The 25,694-nt window shown below is 37.3% G+C and overlaps 1 protein-coding gene across 1 annotated transcript in view; it reads left to right on the top strand.

Annotated features, from left to right (window-relative positions):
• PTPN21 (protein tyrosine phosphatase non-receptor type 21) overlaps positions 1-25,459 on the top strand; it is a 34,990-nt gene extending 9,531 nt beyond the window's left edge. The window contains exons 2-18 of the mRNA XM_062494569.1: positions 834-1,003; positions 3,617-3,714; positions 5,331-5,398; positions 5,846-5,916; positions 7,243-7,330; positions 7,532-7,620; positions 10,011-10,098; positions 10,790-10,869; positions 12,727-12,787; positions 13,380-13,464; positions 15,606-17,071; positions 19,334-19,471; positions 21,803-22,024; positions 23,200-23,328; positions 23,643-23,877; positions 24,370-24,530; positions 25,331-25,459. Of these exons, the coding sequence (XP_062350553.1) occupies positions 834-1,003; positions 3,617-3,714; positions 5,331-5,398; positions 5,846-5,916; positions 7,243-7,330; positions 7,532-7,620; positions 10,011-10,098; positions 10,790-10,869; positions 12,727-12,787; positions 13,380-13,464; positions 15,606-17,071; positions 19,334-19,471; positions 21,803-22,024; positions 23,200-23,328; positions 23,643-23,877; positions 24,370-24,530; positions 25,331-25,459 (3,378 nt within the window). The remainder of the gene's footprint in view (positions 1-833; positions 1,004-3,616; positions 3,715-5,330; positions 5,399-5,845; positions 5,917-7,242; positions 7,331-7,531; positions 7,621-10,010; positions 10,099-10,789; positions 10,870-12,726; positions 12,788-13,379; positions 13,465-15,605; positions 17,072-19,333; positions 19,472-21,802; positions 22,025-23,199; positions 23,329-23,642; positions 23,878-24,369; positions 24,531-25,330) is intronic.
• The last annotated feature ends 235 nt before the right edge of the window (positions 25,460-25,694 follow it).

The following is a 25,694-nucleotide window of genomic DNA, read 5'->3' as shown; positions in this document are numbered from 1 at the left end:
AAATAAATACAGTGGGAGCAGATCTTAACCAATTTAAACATAGTGGAGAAATTTAAATTTTAGTGAGTGACTCTGCAGTATGGATTTAGAGCTGTGCTTTGGAGCAAGAGAAAAATACTCTGATCCAAACTCCTTCTGGGATAGGATCTAATACAAGTTAGATTGTGCTGCTCATGATGCTGTCCAGTGGGATTTTGACCTCCGAGGGTGACATCCCTCCGTGTCTCTGGGTGGTCTGTTCCAGTGCATACTGTGTGTTGTGTTTTGGGTGGGTCAGGAGTTGCCCATTCAGGCAAGATATCTCCCTGCTCTGCTGTATCTGGTCATTTTCCTGCTCATGCAGTGAGCCGTGCATAAGCTTTAATGAGCTCAGCTTTGGCTCAGCAGTTGTCCTCTGCTGTTTTGTCCTTCAACATCCCATGTGAGTCTGCCTACCAGGTCCCCAGAGAAGCCGTGCTTTACTGCTGTCCCATGTCATTTTCCATTTGCTTTCCCCCCTTCCCTTAGATTTCCTGTCACACATCAATGTCTACCACTCGAATCTGTGAATTGCCACAACAGAGTTATGAGTTATGAGCTGTTTCCAAATAAAGAGTAGTTCTGGTACAGTTTTAGGTGGGGGACCTTATATACCTGAGTCATTTATCTGGATGTAATGTCTGCTTTTTATGGTGTCTGCATTTTCCTGAAATTTTCAATAACCCATAGCCTTACTCAGTGTTTTAAAACATTTCTTTCTAAGTAGTAGGACTTTTGTACAGTAAATTTTACAGATATTTAATCACAGTATCACAATATTAACTTTTTTCATCACTGAAATGCCTCTTTTTCAGATTACATATTTCAGTCTCTGGTATTACAATAAGCAGAATCAACGCAGATGGGTGGATTTGGACAAGCCTCTGAAAAAGCAGCTGGACAAATATGCCTTGGAGCCAACTGTGTATTTTGGAGTAGTATTCTATGTGCCTACTGTTTCGCAGCTTCAGCAGGAGATTACCAGGTAAACTTCTTAGTATAAACTTCTATGTGTTTATAAATTTGCTCTCAGTATTCTGAAATGTATAGTTTATCTAAAAGTTGTCTGCTCTCCACTCCCCTACTTTTAAATAAATGAAAATTATTTTAGGCAGAATTTATGTTCAAACTGTATGATAATTTAGTTTTGGAATAATTAAAATATGTGATAAACTAAGCAAGCAACTAATTTTTTTGTAATCTTAGGAATCTACTCAAGCCTGTTTTAAGTAACAGGCATACCTGCATGGTCAGACTTTTAATTTGGTTGGTTGATTGGTTTTTGTGTTGTTTGTTTTCTTTGTTTTGAAGATCCATATGTTGCTTTCATGGACATCTATCCTGCAGAAAGCACTTGCAGATTTTATTAAGCTATCCTTTCTTTGTTTTGCTTTCAGAACTTTCTGTTCTTTTAATACAGTACATTAGCAAGCTACAGTCTAGATTTCAGCTTGTGATTATTTTTTTGTGTATCACTGAGCCAAAAATATGGATGTTAGTCCTGGTATTACATGTATGTTTCCGCTGTGAAACTGGGGAAAATAATTCACGTAATTGTTACTGACTTCAGGGGGAAAAGTAAAATTGAGCATATATTCTAGCCAGTTATTCCAGTGGGCCTGCACATTGGCTTCTAATGGCTTAATCTATCTAGTTCTGATTTAACGATTATTTTTAATTGGCAGTTGAGTACAAAACCTATACCTGGATTACAAACACAAATTGTTATTTCAAAAATATGTGCTTTTATTAACTAACGCATTTAAGCTAAACATTTTAAGTTGGTTGTACTTTGAGTGGGGAATTGAAGCAGATGATCACTCAAGAGTTCTTTTTCATCTTAATTTATACTGTGGTTACATGAAACTGTTCCTAAAACACACTGCCAAACACCTTTCCTGCTAATTGTGATGTGAAAGCTTTTCAGGGTCACTAGGTGTAGACCTCTCGGTGCAGACACTGCAGTTGTGTACTGCTTAATGCTTGGCAGCTTTAGCTTTTGGTTTTATGTGTAATTTCTGAAAGATTTTTTCTTTTTTAAACTCTAAAGTTTTGTGCTATTTCTGGGCAATTTTAGTGGCTTAAAAATCTCTGATTCAGGTTATGTTGGTGTACTGGAATACATTAGAGTAAGATAAATATTTTTGGTGTTGCACTGGAAAGCTAAATTGCCTGAAAAACCTTGAATAGTCTTCTCTGGTATTTATTTAAAGAATATGGCATCTGTACTAGAGCTTTAACAAAAATTTGGCAGTGGGCTACCTGGTAGAAAGCAGGAATTTATGTGCCAGTGTTATGCTTGTGTCCTAGAGGATGGATGGTACTTACTTTGATAGTAAGAGTCTGGGTTAGTTTCAGAAATCTGTGAGTTTTTCATGCCTGTTTGATATAATTTTATATAATTTTTGTTCAAGCAAATTATATGTTTAATGTACACCAGGAAGTGAAAATGCTATAGATAAAAAGAGAAGTGCTCTGTTGAGGTAGTGTTAAGATTCTTTATCTATATGTTTACTTTGAATAGCATTTCTGTAGGAGAAGCTTAACTTACCTTCTGCTTCCTGACTGGGAAAACTCGTTCCCCAAATGCCTTGGGCTTTTTCTTTTCTCGGTTTTTTTTTTTCAATAAGGCCTGGGTTTAGTCCCAGCTGTTCTTGTGTGTGTTGTATAGGGATGTTATGTACTGTCATGTGATATAATGGGTTTTTGTAGTAGGATCCCCAAGAGTCCAAACAATATTTATAAATTATCACTGTATTTAGCAGGGCAGTAAAAAGTGATGGAAGAGAGCTGTCCATTAACATCAATAAAATTTTTGTGGAATTTACCTGACTTTTCTAATCACTGAATGAATTACAGCACATACTTCCATGTTCTCAGTATTAATACCTTACTTCACTTGAGTTAACTTACAATATGAGGAAGAACTTTTTAAAACTAGACTTATAGAAGACAAATTACCTCCTTGGCCAAGTCTGTGTAGCTGTAATAGCAGTTTTGAGGTGTTTTGAGCTCTAGATACAAAGTGCTATGAGTGGCTGAAAGGGGCAGAAAAATGCAGGCGAATAGTGGCTCAGACTGGGGACAAACAATACAGCTAGTAGTGGCTGCATGTATGAGGGATGATGCAGGAAAAGAGTAGATTAAAAGGAAAAAAAAAGATGCCTTGAAAATGAGGACAAAATGTATTCAGAAGTTGTAATGTGGCAATGAAAATCACTGCTGGGACTGAGGGAATGTACATTGTTAGATCTATTGGAAGAGAATGCAGCAACCCAGCAGCAGTTTACTGAACACTGTAAGGAGACAATAACAACAGTTTTAAGGAAGGAAGAGGAGAAAAAGGAAAAGAGGGTTTGGTAGTAGATAGAAATTGTGGAGGTTCTTTAAGATCACTGATTCTAGAATGATATGTGAAAGTTAAGGGAGGCAGGAGTTTTAAAAGGCCTTGAAACAGTGGGTCCAAATGATGAGGAAGACTACCCTCTACTCAGACTGGGGAGTGCAGACAGGAATAGCAAATGCAGGCATAGTCTTCTACTCTTAAAAATTAAGAAGCCCATGTTAGCTTTTTCTCTTTTTTTTATCTCCCCTGTAGGTATCAGTATTACTTGCAATTAAAGAAAGATATCTTGGAGGGCAACATTCCTTGCACACTGGAACAAGCAATACATCTGGCTGGTTTGGCAGTTCAGGGTAAGTAAGAAATTGTGCCTACTAGCTAATATTGCATTAGAAACTTGGGTGATATATTTTCTATTGCCAGTTTTCTATTTGTCACTCAAGAGACCTAATTAAGTAAGTTACGAAAGGGGTTTTCTCCTTTGGTCTTCGTCATATGGGCTGAGGAGAGGAACTGTTGGATCAGTGGCCCTGAACTTACTTCTGTGCAGTCCTCAGAGGTGTACCTGGGCATCTAACAAGCAGTTTCAGGAGCTAGATTTGAATTAAGACACTAGAGTTCCTTTGGGGGCCAAGGTTCCAGTTGTCTGCCTATATCAACAGAGCAGTGCTCTGTTTCTGTTAATGAAGACTCTTTATTCTGACACACCTTCATAAATAAGCAACTTTGAATGTGCTTGTATTTCCACTTTTTATGCAAAATTTCCTATCACATAAGATTATTTCAAGTTAGTATGCAAGACTGTTAACAGTTCTTGTATTCAGATCACTCCTGAAAACACATTTCTGTGATACCTATATGAAAAAGGCAGCTTTATTTTTACTAGCTAGGCTCAGATGGGACAGAGTCCTCAGTCTGTCTGCACTCATATTTGGTGTTCCTTGCAGCATGCTTGTCTGATACTAAATCTCTCAAAAGTTTGTAATGGCAGCAGCTGTTTAGTGTGTTCGTATATTGTTGTTTGCATATCATGGACAGTGAATGCCACTTCAGTACATCTAACAGCAATTGTAAAACTGCCAAAATGGAACAGGACTTAAAATCACTGGCAATATATACAACCAAAGATTTTTTTTTTTAATTTTGTTAGTTATATACATTGGTTGTATCACAATAAAGATTATGTGTTTTGAAAATGTGGTTGCCAGTGGAGTAGGATAAATTGTATTAATGCCTTGTTTATATAACAGTGAATCTGTTTCATCCAAGCCAGGTTTTAATGGTCTTTAACTGAAGAAATCTTGCTTTGTTATTTCCATGTATTTGGATAGTGTAAATGTCTCCCTGCTCAGCGAGTTGTTTGTAGAAATCTTTCAATATAAGCCTCCTTCCAGATGGAAAATATTCATCCTTTTAGCTTTCACCTTCCTTTTTTATTCCTGTATAAGAGCTGAACTGCATGTGTTGATAACACAGTGAAAAAGCAACTTTTAAAAAGCACAGGTTCTAAATTAATGTGCTTCAATGACTGAAGCAGCTTATACCAGGTAGGTTGGTAATTTTAGCTGGTGAATGAACAGAAGCAGTGCTTGCTGTTTCAGGAATGATCTGTATTTAAAATCAGTACAATAAGTTAATTCTAAGCACTGCTTTATCTCAAGAGCTGTGTTGGTATAGTCTGGCAGAGGTTGTCCCCTTTCATATAAATAATTTCCATATTAAGTGTTTTATCATTTCTTCTTCTCAATCCACAAGAAGCGTTACTGATTTTTCTGAACAAGTTAAAAAGATGGGATTTTTTTTACCTTTTCTCATTATAAACATTACTGTTTAGTTTGTTCTGGTTTGCTTTCAGATTGTAGTTTTTGTTAGGATGGAGATTTGCTACTTGGAGATCCTGGTGCAATTAATTGGGTTTTGAATAATTTTGCTAAAAGTGTTTGAATCCAAGATATTTTTTATTTTTTAGCGGATTTTGGAGACTATGATCAGTATGAATCTCAGGAGTTTCTACAAAGATTTGCTTTGTTTCCAGTGGTAAGTACTTTCTTAAAATTGGTGCATTTAAATTATTAAATTGACAATTTTAAATCCTTCTTAAAATTGGCAAATGCAAATAATTTTTAGGAAGCCTCCATAATCCATCTATCTTACTGCTCCCTAGGCCATCAAATTTAAGAAATGTTTTCTTTGAGATTGGAGTGAGATATGGCACCCTATATTACACAGAAACAAAGATATAATATGATCTTTTCAATTTTATTGTATATTACACTGAAAAGAAGGTTGAGGTACAGATGGGAAAGTGAGTAAAACTACTTGAAAACAGTGTTTGTGCTTTTGGGGTTTATTTTGTGGATATTACAGCACCTAAGCTCCAAGACTAGTGTCAGGGGTTGATTTGCATGTGCAAAGAATCTACAACCATTTGATTTTGTAGAATTTTTTTTGTATTTCGTTCCACAAATGCTATTTTACCTTAAGGGTTGGCTCCAAGAAGAAAAAATATTGGAAGAAGCAACACAGAAAGTTGCCTTGCTACATCAGAAGTACAGGTAAGTTTAAAGCTCTTCAATGCTTAATTTCAGTCCTCAGTAGCTTCTGTAGCTCGGAAAGCTGTGAATCTTGAAATACAATTGGACTAATTTCACTTACATTTAAATGAGTTTTTTCTCTGGTACATCTGTATTAAAGATGATGCAGGAGTTTTTGCTGAATGAAAATGAAAAAGAGAGTATTTAGTAAAATAAATTAAAGAGAGTATTTAGTAAAATAAATTAGAGGATTCAGCTTGAAAAGAGTACAGGACACAGATAAATAGTGTGACTTCACCTATATAATGTTTCTGACTCTTGTTCATATGAAGTTCTGACCCCAGTAAGGATGTTTCTTGATAAACAACCTTGGGAGGTATTAAGGGCAGGAGAAATGTAGAGATACTGTGCCAGAATGCTTAAGATCTTAGGTAGAAGAGAGCTGAGGTGCAGTAGTCCAGGACAAAGGAAAGTTAACTTCTCTGTATCAGTTCATTAATGAAAAACGTTTGTGACCATGTGAGTAATATTGAATATTTTCCCCTGTATTGTTTTAAAACAACAGTTTGAAAATTGCAGTTTAATTTATCTTTGAAATGCGCTTGTAGCAAGATTACATGGTTCAGGATTAGCAAAGAAAAAATCTTCATGACGTTAGGAAAAAGTGAAATTGAGAGCTTTATGACTGAAAAAGTATTTAGAGACATAGCAATGAGCATGACAGGATTTTTCAGGTAGAAATAATGTCTTTTATGAGATAACAGGTATGTGGGTAGGTGGGCAGGTAAACATAAACTTCTAAGCCCTGTGATACTACTGCAAGTCTGTGAGAAAACCATCAGTTGGTCTAATTATAAAGAATTCTACCTTTACCTACAGATCTTGTCCTCATGTTTTCAAAGTATTACAGTAAAATAGTCAGCATTTAGAAGATGAATCTGTCTTTTCTGAAACGTAAAATGCCAGACTTTGTCTTTCCCCTATAGCAGTATAGAGGATATTCATGTCTTCAACATGTGTACCTCTGATAAAGTGAGAAAATGTGGAGACAGTGCTGGATTTGATTAAGAATGTGATAATTGTCTGCCGTTAGGAGAGATGGTAATTCTAACTGGTCTTTCTTGCCATGTACCCCTAAAGATACCAGAGAGAAAGAAGTTATTAGAATCAAACTGTAAAAGGCTGAGCCAAATATATCAGCCATTGGTACAGTCAGAATCAGCACGATTTAATGGTTGTCTGAGTGTGCTGGGGATGCTTTTCAAGCTTTGACAGTGTCATTTAGAGTAAAGCAAAGATGATTTTTTTCTTACTGGCAGTATTAGCTGATTGCTGTTTTATTTGTAGAGGCCTTACTCCTCCTGATGCAGAAATGTTATATATGCAAGAAGTAGAAAGAATGGAGGGCTATGGTGAAGAGACCTATCCTGCAAAGGTAAATCAGGTTTTGATCTTTTTCTGATTGCCCTTTTCTCCCCTATTCAGTGTGGTCATTTCCTGCCAAAAGTAAATAAAACCCGAACCTCAAACCACAGAGAATTTTCTCCTCCAGAATTATAAAAACAGTTATTTTGTATGTAACTTGCTTTCAAAGACTTTTTTCTGTGCTTGCATAATTTTTTGCACCTTCTTACAGGATAGCCAAGGAAGTGACATATTCATTGGAGCATGTCTTGATGGTATCTTTGTGAAACACAAAAATGGTCGTCCTCCTGTTGTATTTAGGTTAGTATTGTTCTGTCATAAAATATCTTAGTGACTTCACATTTTAAATGTGTTCCTCACAAACATCAGTGCCTCTTAGATACGATGTGTATTTATGCATTTGATAAATGTGAACGGAGTCTCATAGTATCATGCTACACTACAGTGAATAGTGAAGCCAGTGGGAATTTCTCAGTGTATTAACTGCCAAATTAATCTCTTTAAGACAGATTAATTCTAGGACATGAATATTTAATATACAGTTGCATTGCAAATCATTTATTGAATCAAAAAGGAGCAATTCTCTGCACATAGGGCATCTTAAATCCTGAGATTGTCATATCCATTCATATAGAAATATTCACTTGTGAAATTGTGCAGGAGTTTCTTTCATATATTAAAAATATATGTGGAGGGTTACACGATAACATTTCTTTTATTATTTTTGATTTTTACATTGTTTTAGTTTATTATTGAATGTTCTTATAAATTGTAGACAGAGCTCTGACTTACTAAACACTTAAAATTCAGTCTTCACATGAAATGGCTTCCCACTGACTTTGAGAGGGATTGCTTGGGCATCTTTTGAGCAGAATTCAGAATAAATTTTAAAAAAAAAATTGAGATTTTTTTTTTTACTAAAGCAAGAAAGGATTTATTCTTAGTGAACTTTAATTTTCTAGAACTGAATTTTTGACTGAATATGAACAGAAATCTTGAAATCCTATGGTCCAACAGTTACTGGAACTTCACTATTGGTGGATATCTGGGATTAGAGAAAGTAGCCAACTACGCTTCTTTCTGTTAGTAGTTTTGTTTTAACAGAATTTAGAAATTCACTACTGTTACATGTCCTTCACAAGAATTTCTGTCTCTGCTGTGATAGGTGAGCTGATGCTGGGCTCTTTTTAATTGTCTGAAGTATTCCAAGTGCTCTGCTCTGCTTTCCTACAGCATTAAACAACAGCTGTAACCTACCAAACGCACAAGGAGAGGAATAAAGTTTTGTCCATGCATTTCACATAAATTCTCAAAGAATTGTGGATGCAGTGTCTGTAAATACAGGAAAAAAGCTGCACATTGGGAAGCATCAGATAGTAGTTATATTCCAATTTCAGGATCCAGTTTTCTGATCTTTTGGTTGACTATTGGCAATTCCATCATGGAGAGCAATGTTATTAGGGTGGCAATAAAGCATAACCAAATGATCCATTAGTATAATTTACAAAGACTGGGTTGTGCTTGAGATTGGTTCAGGTAGTTTCATAGTTGTGCCCACAAAGGCTTATGAACCAAGGCCTTAAGTTGGAGGGATTTTTGTTCTACATCAAAATGGAGACATTAATGTTTCTCTACCTCATATACATGAGGCAATAGCTGTGGAAAATGCTAACAGGCACCTCTATGTAATGTAAATGGGAGCCATATAAACACCTTTAGAGAGATCTCTGTATGCAGGTCCTGCTTTTTCCATGGTCTTGTGTACTGCAGAATATTTTTTTTAATAAATCTATGATACAGGCTTTATTTACACTAACATAATACTAGTGGTTCAAGCTAAATTTGTATTTAAAAAGAAGATGAATAAATATATTTTATGCAATCTAAGTTTTTGTCATCTGTCAACGTGCAAGAGTTCTAGAAAATGTGCATAATAATGCCTTAAAGGCTTTGTTTAGTATAGGTTTAATGTATTTCTCCCTGGAATGTATGGTTTGCTTTCAAGCAGTTGGGATATTGTAATTTACTTATGACTAAATTTGTTGAAATGTGTTTTTTTTTTTTTTTTTTTTTTAAGAATACTTGAAAGAATTTCAGATGGATGTCAAGTAATAATCTTTCTGTACATGTACTACATCTTCCCAAGAGTTAGTCACACACATGTTTTCCTTTCAGCAGACATTAATGGTATAGAAGTAATGGTCTACAATTTGTTCAGATAGATTAATGAACTTTTTCACAGGATCATAAAATGTTTTTTCACAGAATCATAGACTTACAGCATCTGCTGTCTTGAGAGGGACCCATCAGGACTATTGAGTCCAACTCCTGGCCCTTCACAGGACACCCCAAGAGTCACACCATGTGTCCTAGAGCATTGTCCAAATGCTTCTTGAACTCTGTCAGGCTGGTGCTGTGACCACTTCTCTGGGGAGTCTGTTCCTGTGCCCAGCCACTCTCTGGGTGAAACACTTTTTCATGATGTCCAACCTAAACCTCCCCTGACTCAGCTTCAGGCCATTTCTTGAGTCCTGTTGCTGGTCATAGGATGGAAGACATCAGTGTTTGTCCCTCCTCTTCCCCTCATGAGGATGTTCTCTATCCACATTCTTGATGGTGGTTCTGCTTTGCAGTTGCATTTTTTGTGGTTTGAAAGTCAGAGCTTGTCATCCTGTCCCTTTTGTCTGCAGGTGGCATGATATTGCCAACATGTCCCACAATAAATCCTTTTTTGCATTAGAATTGGCAAACAAAGAAGAGACAATTCAGTTCCAAACTGTGAGTACATTTTTTTTTCACTAAGTCATCAGTAAATAAAAACAAATTAAAACTAATAATTTAACTCAAAGGTTAAGATCTATTATCTGTATATTTAGCAGCTTTGAAGTGTATGAGTGAGTCAAATGTAGTAACACTGTCTTTAGCCAACTTTCTAGGGGAAGGCATTAAAATTGGACCTTTTATGTTGAGTACATTGTAGTGTTTGGTTATGTGGTCATAAACATTTTCATCCATTCCAGTAAAATTTTCTAGCATGTTTTTTTTTAACTTGGATAAGTGACAATTAAAGATAAATATAGCCTTAGAGCTTTGCTGGAATGGGCCATGGCATTCCTTGCAGAATTAATTTTATTCGTCCTCTGCTAGTTGCTTTTGTCAAAAGGCAGCTGTTGACAATCTTATGGCAATCTTAACTATAAATTATGTTAGCATTACAGCTGACAAGTGTCTTGAGCAAAAGGCTAGTACTTTCAAATTTCATAAGTCTTAGAAAATTGCTGGCTAGAGTGTATATTTGGGTCTGCACAGTAGAATTTTAGGGAAAACGTGGTGACATTAATGAAGTTATATTAAAATTAAATCAGTCAATGGTAGTTTAATCTTAAAAATTTCAGTGGCTTGTCTGAAATCAAATGAATGGTATGAATGTTTGACTTAATGCAAATGTTGGGTTTTGTTTTTTTGGCAGGAAGATATGGAAACAGCAAAATATGTGTGGAGGATGTGTGTGGCTAGACACAAATTTTACAGACTAAATAAATGCAGCTTGTAAGTAGAATACATTAGCAGAACTCTTGGTGCCCTTGCAGCTTCCATTGGGAAGTGAAATCTCCCTCTCTAAAGTCTTTACTGTCCTTTTTGGATGGTAGTAATTAATGACTTGGGTTTATTTTCTTAATCTTCTTTGAGAAACTACTTACCACCAGTTTTTGAAATACATCCTGCTTTATAACAGAGGACAATATTAAGTGCTGAAATCTTACCATAAATAATAATGTTTGTAATGTTTGGCCTTCACTTCTGGATCGCAGTGCTGTGAGAGTTGAGTAATGCTTGGGGTCTAATATTGCTAGTGCTTGTGAGCTACTGGAACCAGCAGGGTTTTGGCCTGTGTTTGGGTGAACTGCTCTGAAAGGACACTAGAGGCTTTAAAAGGGCGGGCAGTGTATGTGAAGCACTCCTGAAATGTGCTGGATTGACAGCTAAGAGGTATGTGGTTCTTTAGGTATCCATGGAATCTGTATAGCTCAAGTAGCACCAGTGCAAAGTAAATTTAATACAATTCATCAAATTAAATTTAAATGGGCTGGTCTGCAACTTGTAAATCAATGGCAGGAATTCGAGCTACTTTAGTGGAGTGGCTTTCCTTCAGTTAAGTTTCTTCAGTCAAAGAACAGAGAATTAGACACAGTGAATAGTCTATCATTGGAAAAGCATGATTCCCATGTTTCAGTCCTCCTTGTACATGGGAAGACATGTGTTTTATATCTCCTGAGGTCAGTGCAAAGATAATAAAGTATTTTGTGCCACAGTATGTTTAGTGCGAATTAGTGATTAATTTAGTGCTCATTAATGTGTTTAGTGCTAATTTATTTGAGAAATAAGATGAATTTGAAATAGAGTAAACCTCATACCTCAAAGCTTGTGAACTTGTCTGTCTTTTGAGAGTGATAAGAAGCATTGGTAGAAGCAGTGCATTTGTGGGACTTGTGCATTTCTGTCTAAATACTGTCAGATCTGTAGTTCTATATTAAATGTAGTTCTATATTAAATGTAGTTCTATATTAATCTGTAGGATTACTTATTGTAATTGTTTCACCACAGTGTGGTTTTACATGAGGTTAAGTCCTCAAAAAACTTTGCTAATTATCTCGACTCTTAAGATTTCTTGTCATCTGGTCCTGCAACTGAAAACTGTCTTATGCATGCCTGTATCAACTTCAGGGATTTTTTTCTAAATCTTTACATACCTTGTCTTTAGAGACTCCTTGGACTCTCCACCTGAGGAGGGCTCTCAGAAATCTTCCCTCATTCTTTCCCTTCCACGCTTTCCAATCCTTTCTCGTCCTTCACTTCCCAAAGGGTGAGCTTAAAAACATATTTCTCACTAAAAAATAGCACTTCCTGCATTTGTATCATGCTGTCTTTTGACCTGTATTGCTATGAGATGCAGAGCACAGGTGCAGTGTAGGGTGGGGGGGGGGGGGGAAGGAGTGTAGCACTTCTGAACTTTATGTCCTGGAGCCAGTCCAACAAACTATGAAAATTAATTCCCTTTAGCATCAATGTTAGAACACAGAAATGCTGATGCAGTAGAGTAATGCTTTCCAGCTCCTATAACATCTGTAACATTACAGTTGTTTTATGTCTGACTTGTAGAATAGACAACCTGTAGAACACAGATTAACTGAGGTATTTTGATCTTGAGCTTTTGATTTCTTGCTTTGTGATGGTAGCTAATGCACAGAGCTCTATCCTTCTGGGGCTTGTGTGGAAGAGTAACACAGGCCTTTGTCCTGGAAATGTAGAGTGATTTTTAATTGAACTTGGGAGTGCTTTCTGAGGTTTGAAATGGGTCTTGCTAATTGTTAAGAATAATTTCTTACCATTAAATTTCTTCTGTAGACAAACTCAGCCCGTTACAGTGAATCCTGTTAGAAGACGATCTTCATCCAGGATGTCCATGGTAAGGAAAACAAATAGCTTTATGTTTTCATGTTTATGGATTTCAGTTGACTTTGAATCAAATATTAGTTCCTAGTTCCCTTCAGTGAAATGAAATGAGCAGTGAAAAACATGAATCTAGTATGTGAGGAGCTGTTAGTGACTTGCAGGAAGAGCTGCTATGCAATATCTAAACAGTGGAATTAAAGCAATTGCAATGGAAAATATTTTAAACACTCTTATTCTCAGCTTGAACATTGTCTCTAGGAGACTTTCCTGGATGTTAGATGGCAAGATATGGTCTTGGGTTAGTGGAGTGTGATTTCGAGTTTTTTTCCCTGGTTTTTAAATTATTTTTGGTATGACCTCAAAGGTGAAATTTACATTGCAGATTTAGAAGACTAAGGCTTTGTATGTGTTTATTTGTAATAATATACACATTATAATATAATATATAATGCTTATTATTACTATGTGTATAGTATTGTATGTAATATGAATAGTGTCATACTATATATATATATAAACTGTATACATTATGTATTTAATAAACTTAATTATTTTTAAAATGAATAATCACTTTTAAAGTAACAGTAAGATATTTGATTTCTTAGCCCAAGCCTCAGCCTTATATGATGCCTCCACCACCTCAGCTCCATTACAATGGTCATTACAGTGAACCATATGCATCTTCCCAGGGTAAGTTCATTAAATCCATGGCCACACTACACAGTTTTAGAAGGTAAAAACTATAATTTATATTTGTAGCTACTTTAGCTATAGCTGAATAAAACAGTAGGTGAATGTGGGGTAGGTTTGTACTAGAACAGTCATTGAAGTGCTTTCTGCTACTCTAGACACGTTGGCTAATATGAAATATAGTCATGGAATCACAGAATTGTTTAAGTTGAAAAAGGATCATCAAGTCCAGCCATAAACACAGCACTGTCAAATCCATCACTAAACCATGTCCTCAGGTGCCACATCTGCATGTCTCTTTTCCCTGGACAAGCTTGTTAAAATGCTTCACCACCCTTTCCAAGGAGAAATTTCCTAATATCCAATCTAAACCTCCCCTGGTGTAACTTGAGGCCATTGCCTTGACCTGCTGCTTGTTGCCTGTGAAGACACAAACACACCTCACTGCAACCTTCTTTGAGATAGTTATAGAGAACAGTAAGGTTCTCCCTGAGCCTCTTTTTATTCAGGCTAAAAAGCCCCAGTTTCCTCCACTGTTCCTTCTCCATTTGCTCTCCTGTGGTAGATGAGCAATTCTAGTTAGGATAGCGTGTACAGCAATTGTAGGCTGAGGTGTCTTGTGTGAGTTTAAGCTGACTATTCCTTTTTTTGGCTCGTGTATCAAACTGGTATGTTATGGCATTGTGAGATCCTTGTCAATGTTGGTCCTAATAGCTGCAAAGAGATTGCCCCAAGACAATCCACAAAATTTAAAAATCAAACAAAAAAATTAAGCCGAGAATGCAGGAAGAGAGACATTTGTCTAAGTCTGATAGTCTACAAGGTGTTGAGGAATTCAAAGGCTAAAACGTTTGCAGTTTATGGACTTGGTATATGTTTGATTGAAACAAAGAAATAAAAAAAACCAAGCAAACCCTGACTAATATTCTAAAGCAATGTGGACTCCTTATCTTAGCAGTTTACAGTGGAGTCATTGCTGCTTACTCTCATTATTTTGATTGTTATACATTGTGTCTTTAATTAACAAAGTTGCTGCCCTAAAGGGCTGAATCTAGTCTTTTGCAAAGTCTTCTCAAGTTCGATAGGAACTTTCCTATCAAATCTTCTGCATAAATAGTACTCTAAAAAGCCAGCTCACTGGGAAGGGAATAAGCACATTTTGTATTAAAACAGAGTTAGTTACACAGGTCAGAATGAAATACAGGTATTCAGATACATTCAGAATGTAACTGAATTCTTTGCAGTTTAGTGTTATAAGTATTGCTGGATACTTGGTACTGCAAGTGCCCCATATTTGAACATTTTTTTCATAAAACAATTTTTGATTGTGAGGAAATTCATTAACATAAGTGTGGCAATTATTTTGGTGAACCCAAACAGTTAAATCATGTAGGCATCTAGAGCAATGACTGAATTGTTCTCCTCTGGTGACTGGCAAATTATACATCCAATGATTAAATACGATTAAATATGCCTTGGATGTATCAACTGTTAGACCATTTTCTTTACAGTGTAGGTATATATAATATGTGTGAACAAGACATGGTGGTAGTTTAAACTGCCTCCAAAATTTCCAGAGAAAAGTTAATTTGATTTTTTTTTGAGATCTTGTGGTGCTGTATCTACATACATCTTGAAGGAGTAGTAGAGAGAAGAACAAGGGGTTTTGTTTGCTTGTTATGGGGCTGTTTTTAGGTTTTTGGTGGTATTTTGTTGTTTTTTCTTTCTTTCTTTCTTTGCTGTTCAAACTGATTACACTGGTGCAAATCCTAGTGTAGACATTCATTTTTTCAGTGGTGTGGTTTATGGTTGATACGAACTTTGTTTATCTTGGACTGAAACTTAGAAAACCTATCCTGAACAGGAGAAAGGAATTTGTAAACAGACGGTGTTTTCCCATGGGTATTTGCATGACTGAAATAAATACAGTATGTTATTCTGGTATATATACCTTGAGTAGCAGCAGAAAAGCTGAGATTTTGTTTTGGGTTTTTTTCCTTCCCATTTCAATACATAGCTAAGAATAACTGAGGTTTGGAAAATCTCAAGCATTGCCTTAGCTACATCTTAATAGAGAATAAGGATTTGAGGACTTGTTTGATGTTGTGGACATAAAGATTGTTCTTAAACTTTACTTTCAGATAACCTCTTTGTGAGCAATCAGAATGGATACTACTGTCACTCCCAGACTAGCTTGGATAGAACCCCTCATGACTACAGTGGTCGGATCCGCAATGGGAGTGTCTATAGTGCACACAGCACAAACTCCTTGAACAATCCACAGCATTACTTGCAGCCATCCCCCATGTCCTCTAACCCAAGCATTACTGGAAGTGACGTCCTCAGAACTGATTATGTCCCATCACACAGACACAGTGCACTAATACCACCTTCTTATCGTCCCACGCCAGACTATGAGACTGTGATGAGACAGCTCAACAGGGGGATGGTGCACACAGATAGGCAGAGTCATTCAATGAGAAATCTTAACATCAGCAACTCGTACGCTTACAGCAGGCCTGATGCCTTAGTTTACAGTCAGCCTGAAATTCGAGAGCATGCCCACTTTGCTGCCCCACAGTCTAACCATTATCCATTTAACCTGAACTACAGCTTTCATAGCCAATCCCCCTATCCCTATCCTGCTGAAAAGCGCCCAGTTGTTGGGGCAGTCAGTGTGCCTGAGTTAACAAATGTGCAGCTCCAGTCTCAGGATTACCCAGCACCAAATATAATGAAGACTCAGGTCTATCGACCACCTCCCCCATACCCGTACCCAAGACCTGCAAATAGTACTCCAGACCTTTCTCGACACATCTACATCAGCAGCAGCAATCCAGATCTTATCACAAGGCGAGTGCACCATTCTGTCCAGACATTTCAGGAAGACAGCCTGCCTGTGGCACATTCTCTTCAGGAGGTCAGTGAACCTCTAACATCGACGCGCCATGCTCAGCTGCAGAAAAGGAACAGTATTGAAATAGCAGGCTTGACTCCCAGCTTTGAAGGAATAAGAATTAAGGAGAGGACCATGTCAGCTTCTGCAGCAGATGTGGCTCTTCCAAGAATTATCTCAGAAGGGTCACAGCCCAACATTCTGATGGAGAGAATGAAACAAAAAGAAGGTGAGCAAGAAGAATGCGTGAACTGTGATCACAAGAAAACACTTTCAGATGCTACTATGCTGATTCATAGTAGTGAGGAAGAAGAAGAATTTGAAGAAGAGAATAAGGCCAGTGCAAGTCTTTCTCCTCTCCCTGAAGATCAAACCCAACTTTCATCTGTTATGAGAGGTTATTCTCATGATTCAGTACTAAACTACCCTTATAGCTCTGTTGCTTCATCTGCTGGTCCTTTGCATATTCTTGAGCCTAAATTACATATCACAGAGGCAGAAAAGAGAATGAAAGATATGAGCCCTGTTCATTTACTAGTAGAAAGCCAGGTACAGAGAAGAGGGGAAGGACTGCTTACTCCATCTATGTCAGAATCTGATCTTACAACATCAGGGAGATACAGAGTAAGGAAAGATTCAATAAAGAAGAGACCCGTGTCCGATCTTTTGTCTGGGAAGAAGAATATTGTGGAAGGCCTTCCCCCTCTAGGTGTAAGTGGATACTATTTGTCTTGTTTTGGATTGTCTGTAGCAGTTGATTGTTGTTTTTGTTTGAGGTTTGGGGTTCTTTTAATCGGCCTGAGATGCTTTTAAAACATACAAATTAAAAGCTACCTTAAGCTTGACCTTTACAGTTCTATGTTTCCCTGGTTAACTTTGCTTAGCTATCTTTTATCCCCTTCTCTGCCATGTCTGAGCTCTGTTTGTTTAGTCCACCCACACAAACCCAGCTGTGCAGTCTCCATCCATCTGAAGACCTAACCTGGCTAGGAGCTTTAGAAGGAGCTAATTTAAAATCAGTTCTAGACCCCTGTTCTGCCCTACTTCTTGTCTGGAGCAGAAGCAACTCTTTCCATTGAACTTGCTCATCTTCTTCTCACTGAAAAATGATACGTAGCCAAAATGTTTACTTCTAAAAAATTTTGTTTGCCTGCTTCTTCCGACCAATGAGGGAACCTGACACCTTCAGGAATAAATTCTTTCCTTGCATTCTCTTCTTTACTTCATGCCTTCCCTTTTTTATATCCTTTCCCTTTTGCCTTCTCTTCAAGGTGTTTTTATCCCACTGAAGGTATTTCTGGCTTGCCATATCTTTCTCCTACTCCAATCTTAAAACACTGTAAATAGTGAAAACCTGCAAGTTTCACCTTTCCTGTAATTCCCACCTCATAGAAACATCAAGGTCTATGTGGACTGCACAATTTCACTGGCACTCCTTAGAACCCAATTTGCTTTTAAACTTTTGTTCACTTTTATGTAGTTTGTGGTAGATATTAGGTGCTAATAGAGGAGGACTATTTTTTATTATTGTTTTGACTTTTAAAATTGATTCATACCTGAGTTAGTGTCAAATAGTTTTCTGCACAAATTGGACTGTGGGGAAACTGCTGTATAACTTACGTAGGTGTGGTAGCAGCAGATACTGCAAAAACTAACCTATGCAAAAGCTATGTATTGAAACAATTACTGCTCTCACAAGGTTTTGGCTGTCAGATGTGCTATGCATGGAGCTGAACACAATGAAGTGAAACTCTGTCAGCTTAAATTAATTTTACAATTTTGTATGTTCTTCTATATTTTCTTTCTCCTGTTTTTTTAATGTGGATATAGGGGGGAAAAGGGATACCTTTGTCCTGGTGTTCACATTTAGGTGATTACTTGGAATTTGTTCTCCAAAAGATACCTTTTCAGACAGTAATGTGTCTACCGGCATCCTACCCTGCTTTTCCTTTTGACAGTTGTGTAGTTATGACATGTTCCTGTCAACTTTTGAATTAAATTAATATTAGAACTTTCTTATTGAAAGTGCTCATAACATAGTTTCTACTTCAGAAACATTTAAGAGTGTTGTTGCATAATATAGAACATTACCTTTCTGTATTCATAATTGAGATGAATATCCTAGTTAAAAGCTGGCCCCTACCAATGCTTGCACATTTTGCTTTTCAATGAACTTGTTATTGTTGTGTTTGTGTTCACTTTTAAATGAAGTCTCATCCTCTTAGTTTTGTTTTCCTGTTTCTTACCACCATTTAACTTTTGAAACCATTAATTATCATTCAAGCAGCATATGCACTCATATTTTCAGTGTATTTTTGTTAGCAATTAAACTTAGCAACAGCAGGAATGATGAAGTTTCCTCTTACCCCAAAAGAATAATTTGAATTGCATAGAAATACCCCTTTGATATTTTTCATCAAATAATGGATGATAATTCCATAATTTAGATTCATGGCCCAGTCCAGGATTCAAATTTGTCTGCATTTCTGTGTTCATGTTTTGTATGTCAAGTTTGTTGCAAACTTAGTAAAACATTTAACTGTATCCAAATATCTAAAAGTTATATGGTCATTGCCTGATTGTAGGGAAGAAAAGTGCCTGCAAACTGAATAGTCTAGTAAGGGACCATTTTTATGTGTTTTTGGGTTTGGGAAGTGATCCCAGGTCTGTTCAAGAATGTTAGTTATCCAAAGTTACCACCTCACATCCTCAGTCATGAGCTTTGTAGAGAATATTTGTCATTCTCATGCAGTTTCATTAACCAGTCTGGAATGAAGACAGACTTGTGTTGTGTCCTTGGAGGAATGTAGTCCCACCATCCTAATCTCACTGCATGCTTATCAAAGAAAAAGGTCAGAGCTGTTCACAGGAGGGGCCAGAGAAGTATCTTGTGCTTAGTTAAGCTCATCTGGTTTCTTTATAACTGCATCGGATATTTAGGAATATTTACAAGTTTTCGCTTTTCTTTTGCAGGGTATGAAAAAGAATAAAAACGATGCAAAAAAAATGGGACCTTTGAAGCTAGCTGCCCTAAATGGACTGGCATTGACTAGAATGCCTCTGCCAGATGAGGGGAAGGAAGAATCAACAAGAGCAACAAATGATGAACGAGTACGTTGAAGTTTTTTAATGATTGATTTACACTAACAGTTTTTCAAAAATTCATGATTATGAATGGTATATTTTATTGACTGTAAAATGCTTCATTGTAAGGCAACACAAATGCTGAGAATAGAAACAAAATAAAATGATTCCTGATTGACAAGTCACTTCTAGATGTATTGGGTGCAACTCAGATTTTTCTTTAAGATGACAGTGATTCAACTGTAATTTACCCTCTGAACATACAGGAAGTGAATTAGCTAGTACCTACTGATATATATATTTTTGTGCAACTGATCCTCTTTTATTTCTTAATTTTTGGTTTTCCAGAGTGAAAAGTTGTAAAATTCTGAGTGTGAGATTGATTTTTATTTCAATTATTAAAAATTCATGGGGTGTTTAGAGTAAGTTTTGCAGTTAAATTTCATCCCCAAAACAACTTGCGCAGATTGTATTTATCTGTTTTTTCCAGGTAGAGCTCATAAAATATAGACAGAACTTGTTTGATCTACTGAAATTTTAAACTCAGTAAAAGATGTCAGATCAATGAGAGGACATCAGGTTCTAGAATCTGAGAGTCATTCTTTGAGAAATGTAAGACTCCTTCAGCTTGTGTCAGTATAAAAAAAAAAATCAGTAAATCTGCTTCAGCCTGTCTCATATATCATGAAAGAACTGCAGGAAAGTGAAATACAGTCAATATTCAGGGTGTGATGAGCTATGAAGAGCAGTGCTGCCATGATACATCTGACCAGGGAGCAGCTAGCTGCACCAAATTCTACAATGATTATTGCCCATTGTACAACCAGTGGTATCTATAGACTCTAATTCTGAGCATGGTTGGGCATCCTCAGCTGCAGGTCCCCTCTAGCTCAATTTTTTTTCTAGTCACTAGGGATCTAATCTAGGGATTAGAGCCTGAAGGAATAGTCCTGCACTCACCAGCTGCAGTTTAAATAAACAGACCAAGAAAATTAATTGCAAGTCACTCAGTAAAAACTGTGTTGAACTACATGTACATTGCTTCAGATGCTAAGGGACAAAAATTAACATTGTGTTACTGAAGTACATGTTTAGTACATGTGTTAGTTATTTCCTCTTACCTAGAGCCATCATTTCTTTCTGGGTTGACCTTTACTGGATTCAGCTGTGTTTGTATTCAGGTAGCTCTGCCCAAAGCATTGTGGCAAAGAAGAAACCACAAAGTCAAGTTATGACAAAGTCATGTCACTACACTTTCTCTTCAGGCAGTCACGTAGAGGTAGAATAAATTCTGTGAAACGGGAGTAGTTCCTAAAACTGCTGAGAAGAGGCAGTGCAAAGTAGACGTGACATAAAAGGAAGTCCAGAGTGCAGGTATTTTAGAAGATAAGTTTAGTGTTGATTCAATGCCTGTTTCATTGCTTAGCTTCATGTTATTATCAGTTTAAATATGTGAATTTAGCCTAAAGACAATAAAGGAGTTTATGCAGTTGATGTACTGGTGTGCAAATTGCATATGATGGAAGTTTACACCTTCCTCTATAGCATTTGGCATACTTACTTGATATAAGACACTGCTATGACTTGATACCACAGAGCACTTACTGTAAGAATCTAGGGACATGTGACATAGATGAAATTTTCTGGCTGAAATCTTACATATTATTCCTCTAATTATTGTTGGCAAAGAGATGCAGAAATTCCAGAAGTGTCTTATGATTTAGAAACAACTTGGTTTCAAGAGAATAAAGGGGATGAGGGAGCAGTTTATTAAATATAAAAGATTGAATTATACTGTTAGAAAAAATTCTGGGTTTATACTTTAACTGCAGCAAATCTCTAAGGCAGCTTTCCTGCTGTACGGAAAATTCCGTTTTTTGCCATCCAAACAACTGAGTTTGTGTGGGTTTTTCATTATTATTTTTTGGTTTTTTATTAAGGTTAAAGGAAACCTTTCAAATTATGTCATCTAGCTGCTATATTGAGCAGGTGGATCAAAGGTATTTGAACCAGTATGCAGTATGGCATAGCTGTCTGGTTGGCCAATTTTTTTCTCCCCAGCTGGGCTGTTTTTACAGAAACTATGAATTAACTTTTCCTTTACCAGCAGTATCCACATAAATCTTTCTGACCTAGTGAAGTATAACATGCTGCTTTGTTTTCACTTGAACAGAATTCCTGCTGGTTAGTGTTGCCTCTAATTTATTCTGGTATATTTGTGGAAACACTAGTAGCTGGGAAAGCATTGAAGAAGTATGTAGAAGAAAGTACATACATGTTATCCTTCGTGAATTCTCTATTAAAATAGACTCACCCCAGAACGTGCCTTTGTACTGTTCCATGTGTTGTGCCTTGCAGTGTAAAATCCTGGAGCAGCGGTTGGAGCAGGGGATGGTGTTCACGGAATACGAGCGCATCCAGAAGAAAAGGCTGATCAATGGCGACTGCTCGGTAGCTCGGCTGCCTGAAAATGCTGAGAGAAACCGCTTCCAGGACGTCCTTCCTTATGATGATACCAGAGTAGAGCTGGTCCCAACCAAAGAAAATAACACGGGTTACATCAATGCATCTCATATCAAGGTGAGAGAAATACTCTGGGAGAAAAATTTCCCAGCTCATGTGGTAACTAAAAATGAATTTGGCTATCAATTTTGGTTTGGTAAGATGAGTGACAATCCCTCCATCTCTCTCTCTCTCTCTCTCCCTCCCTCTTTCTTCTCCAGAGGTTTCTTTGGGAAAAGCAGAAACCTGCTTTCCTAAACACCTAGAATAATGGAGGGTTAATTATTGGAGGGATCTTCTGCATTTTGCTTCTGTGTTGATTTGATCTACTGTCTCCTTTCTGTGTTCTCTCTTGGGATTGCTGCTAACAGAAGGCGTGTCCATTCTTCCCAGAGCTAAGGAGGCAAATAGGTTTAAAACAAACTGGGATCCTCTGCAATGACTATGATGTTTTTGAGCTGCAGTAACAATCATTGTTTCTTCTTTTTCTATACTCACAGACTGTATCCACAATGGGCAGTAAGCTAGCTCCTAGCTTAAGCTTTTGTGGATGGTTAGAGGAGCTGCCAGGCAAGGGGGAAATTAGCTTTTTCAAAACCTCCAGCTGCTCTCTTTCCCCATCCTTAACTCTTTAAGCTCTGTTTAAAAGAATTTGAAGGATGTCTTCAAGAACCTGGAAGGCAATTAGTTCATTTCTCAATACATTCATCTGCTCTAAGTGCAACTACAGTTGGCTTCATGCTTTTTCTAAAAAGAGTTGAGATTGTCAAAGCAGCGTTTGTACTTGTTGCTGTCTTTTTAAAATAAATCTGTTTGTATACTGACATGGCATCATAGTTTCTCTGCTTCATTCACAAATGTTGACCCTTCTCAAGCAAGATAATATTTTTCCAGGAAATAACAACTAGTACTGTAATAGTATTTACAGCACCAGAGTATGAAAGCTTCTCTAAACCTGAATTTGCTAAAATACCTTAAATTCACAATAGAGAAATACAATTTAGTTTTCTCAGTTTCACATGATGCTTATGATATAAAATACATTTATTTAGCTATGGACTTACACAATTGTGTCTCTTCTGCATCTAATGTGACAATATGCAGCTGAAAAATGGGGTAGATATAACTCACAATGGGCTCCTGCTTCTGTGGTGTTGCAGTCTTTTTTCATTTTGTGCATCTTCAAATGGCTGACCTTAGAACTGGGGAGAAGGTTTTCAGTAATTACTAATCTAATGCCTTTCTTTTTACAGATCTCTGTTGGTGGCATAGAGTGGGATTACATTGCCACGCAGGGCCCTTTGCAAAATACATGTCAGGATTTCTGGCAGATGATCTGGGAACAAGGGATTGCCATTATAGCCATGGTGACAGCAGAAGAAGTGAGTATAAGTTGAGTCAGGTTTCTCCCAGAAATCCCACAATGAATTTTTTAATAATCTGTTAGAGGAAGGGGACCTTTGCTCCAACAAATAGACAGATCAAAGATAAGTTTCTAGTGATCTCTTTCTGTCTTGATTTCTTTGGCAGAAAAAATAATTTGCAAACTCTTTTTGCTGGAAAGTTGTTTTTTTCAGTAAGAGGCCATAACACGCTCAGTACTACGTAGTAGAGGAGAGATACAGTTGGTACTACAGGAACATTAGTTGTGTGAATGTTCTTAGGTTTCTTGTTAAGCAAGTCTTCTCCTTTTAAGGAAAGTGGGAGAGAAAAAAGCTTCAGATACTGGCCACGTCTTGGCTCACGACACAACACTGTGACATATGGAAGATTTAAGATCACCACGCGGTTCCGTACCGACTCAGGCTGCTACGCAACTACAGGCTTGAAGATTAAACATCTTCTCACAGGACAGGAGAGAACAGTTTGGCATTTGCAGTATACTGACTGGCCAGAGCATGGCTGTCCAGAAGATTTAAAGGGATTTTTATGTAAGTTGTATTTAATAGCTTTGTTTTGGGTTGTGGTTTGTGGTGTTTCTTTAGTACCTTCTAAAATGGCTGCTATACATGAAGCAACTTTTGACAAGTATGCCAGTCATTCCTTTGTAAAAGGTTTCTTCACACCAGCAAGAGATACTGAATGGTGTTTTTTTGCAGGTATATACCTGACATTTTATTGAAGTGACTCTGTCTAAAGCAAATAATTTACAAGAAGTCCATATAGAATAAAATATAATTGTACCCCATACATTTGAGTATGTTGCAACAGTAGCAAGATGGCCACAAGACAACTTTAGTAGGAATAGGGGAACAAAGCAAAAGTTAGATGATCCTTATAGATCTGTATTGCCATGGTTGGTGCATGACTTGTGATTTATACAATGTATCATTTTCGTGTAGCATGTCGATTGTTAAATTACTACTTTCTCTTGTTATGGGGCTTCATCTCCTAAAATAATTACTCTTACCTTGGACTTGCAGCGTACTTGGAGGAGATACAGTCGGTGCGGCGGCACACGAACAGCACAGCAGACCCAAAAAGCTCAAATCCTCCCCTGCTGGTGCACTGCAGCGCGGGCGTGGGGCGGACAGGAGTGGTCATACTGTCAGAGATCATGATCGCCTGCTTGGAACACAATGAGGTGAGCTCTTTTTCTTTCTTGTGCTTTAAATGATGCTAGGTAATAGGAGAGCAAATAACCTGCCCAAAATATGCGGTGGCTGTTCATCAGAGCAGCCGCTGGGAGAGGCTTACAACGCAGCTTGAAATGGCTCCTGGGAATTCAACAGAAGTTAATCTTCTAGAACTGCACACCAGGCACTGGAATGCTCATTTGGATTCTTGACTCCCTAAGATGTTGAGTCATTGAGTGGAGCAAACATACCCTAGGCCCCTGAGCATATTTCAGGATTTCATCCTGACTTTACCACTCCTTGCCTTAATTAGAATGGAAAATATTCAAGAACATGCTTTCTAGCCAGTCTCTGTCCCTGTTATTATTTTGTTCCTAAGTGCAGTGTATTTGCAGTATCAGTCGTAGAGGACAAAGTGGTAGTTTAATAAAATCAGTCCTATCAATTTCTAGCCAGAAGTGGACTGCTGTAAAATGTTCATTAATAATATATCAACTGAAACTCAACAAACTTATTGTTTCATTGTGCATTCCTCTCCTAACACTGTGACAGACTTTTTCAGCCATTAGATTTGTGAATACCAATACCCCATGAGATAGGTAACATTACCATTATGCGTATTTCCCAGATGATCAGTGGTGTAGTACAGTCTATACTTGCAGGCATGGGCAATGAATTCTCAAAGCTGAAATCAGAACAGTTGTTTCTGTCCTTAGATCACTAAGGTACTGCTCTGAACCTCCTGCTAGGAAGGTGCAAGCCAGTTTCCCTGCTAACCAGTCACTTGTAATGTTTTTTTCTCTTCCAGATGCTGGACATCCCACGAGTGCTGGATATGTTGAGGCAGCAGAGAATGATGATGGTGCAGACGCTTTCGCAGTACACTTTTGTGTATGGAGTTCTCATTCAGTTTCTCAAAAGTTCTAGACTTATCTAGCCCCTGCCATTTCCTAAGAGACTCTGCAAGAGTTTACAGAAAGAAAATCAGAGTTGTCCAGACCTGCTCTCACTGGTGTTCTCTTCATATGATGAATCACAGCGTTACCATTTAGGGCTGCCATGTGACTGTAAATGCGAGTTCAGTGTGACAGTCCCTGCACAGCAGGATCTTTGCTGGTCTGAATTATTCCCATGTTAGCTACAGTCACATTAGGGAATGATTTTACTTGCAC

Source organism: Cinclus cinclus, chromosome 6, assembly GCF_963662255.1.
Source record: "Cinclus cinclus chromosome 6, bCinCin1.1, whole genome shotgun sequence".
Taxonomy (NCBI): domain Eukaryota; kingdom Metazoa; phylum Chordata; class Aves; order Passeriformes; family Cinclidae; genus Cinclus; species Cinclus cinclus.
The sequence above is the reverse complement of the archived record's forward strand: the minus strand, read 5'-3'. Positions and strand labels throughout refer to the sequence as shown.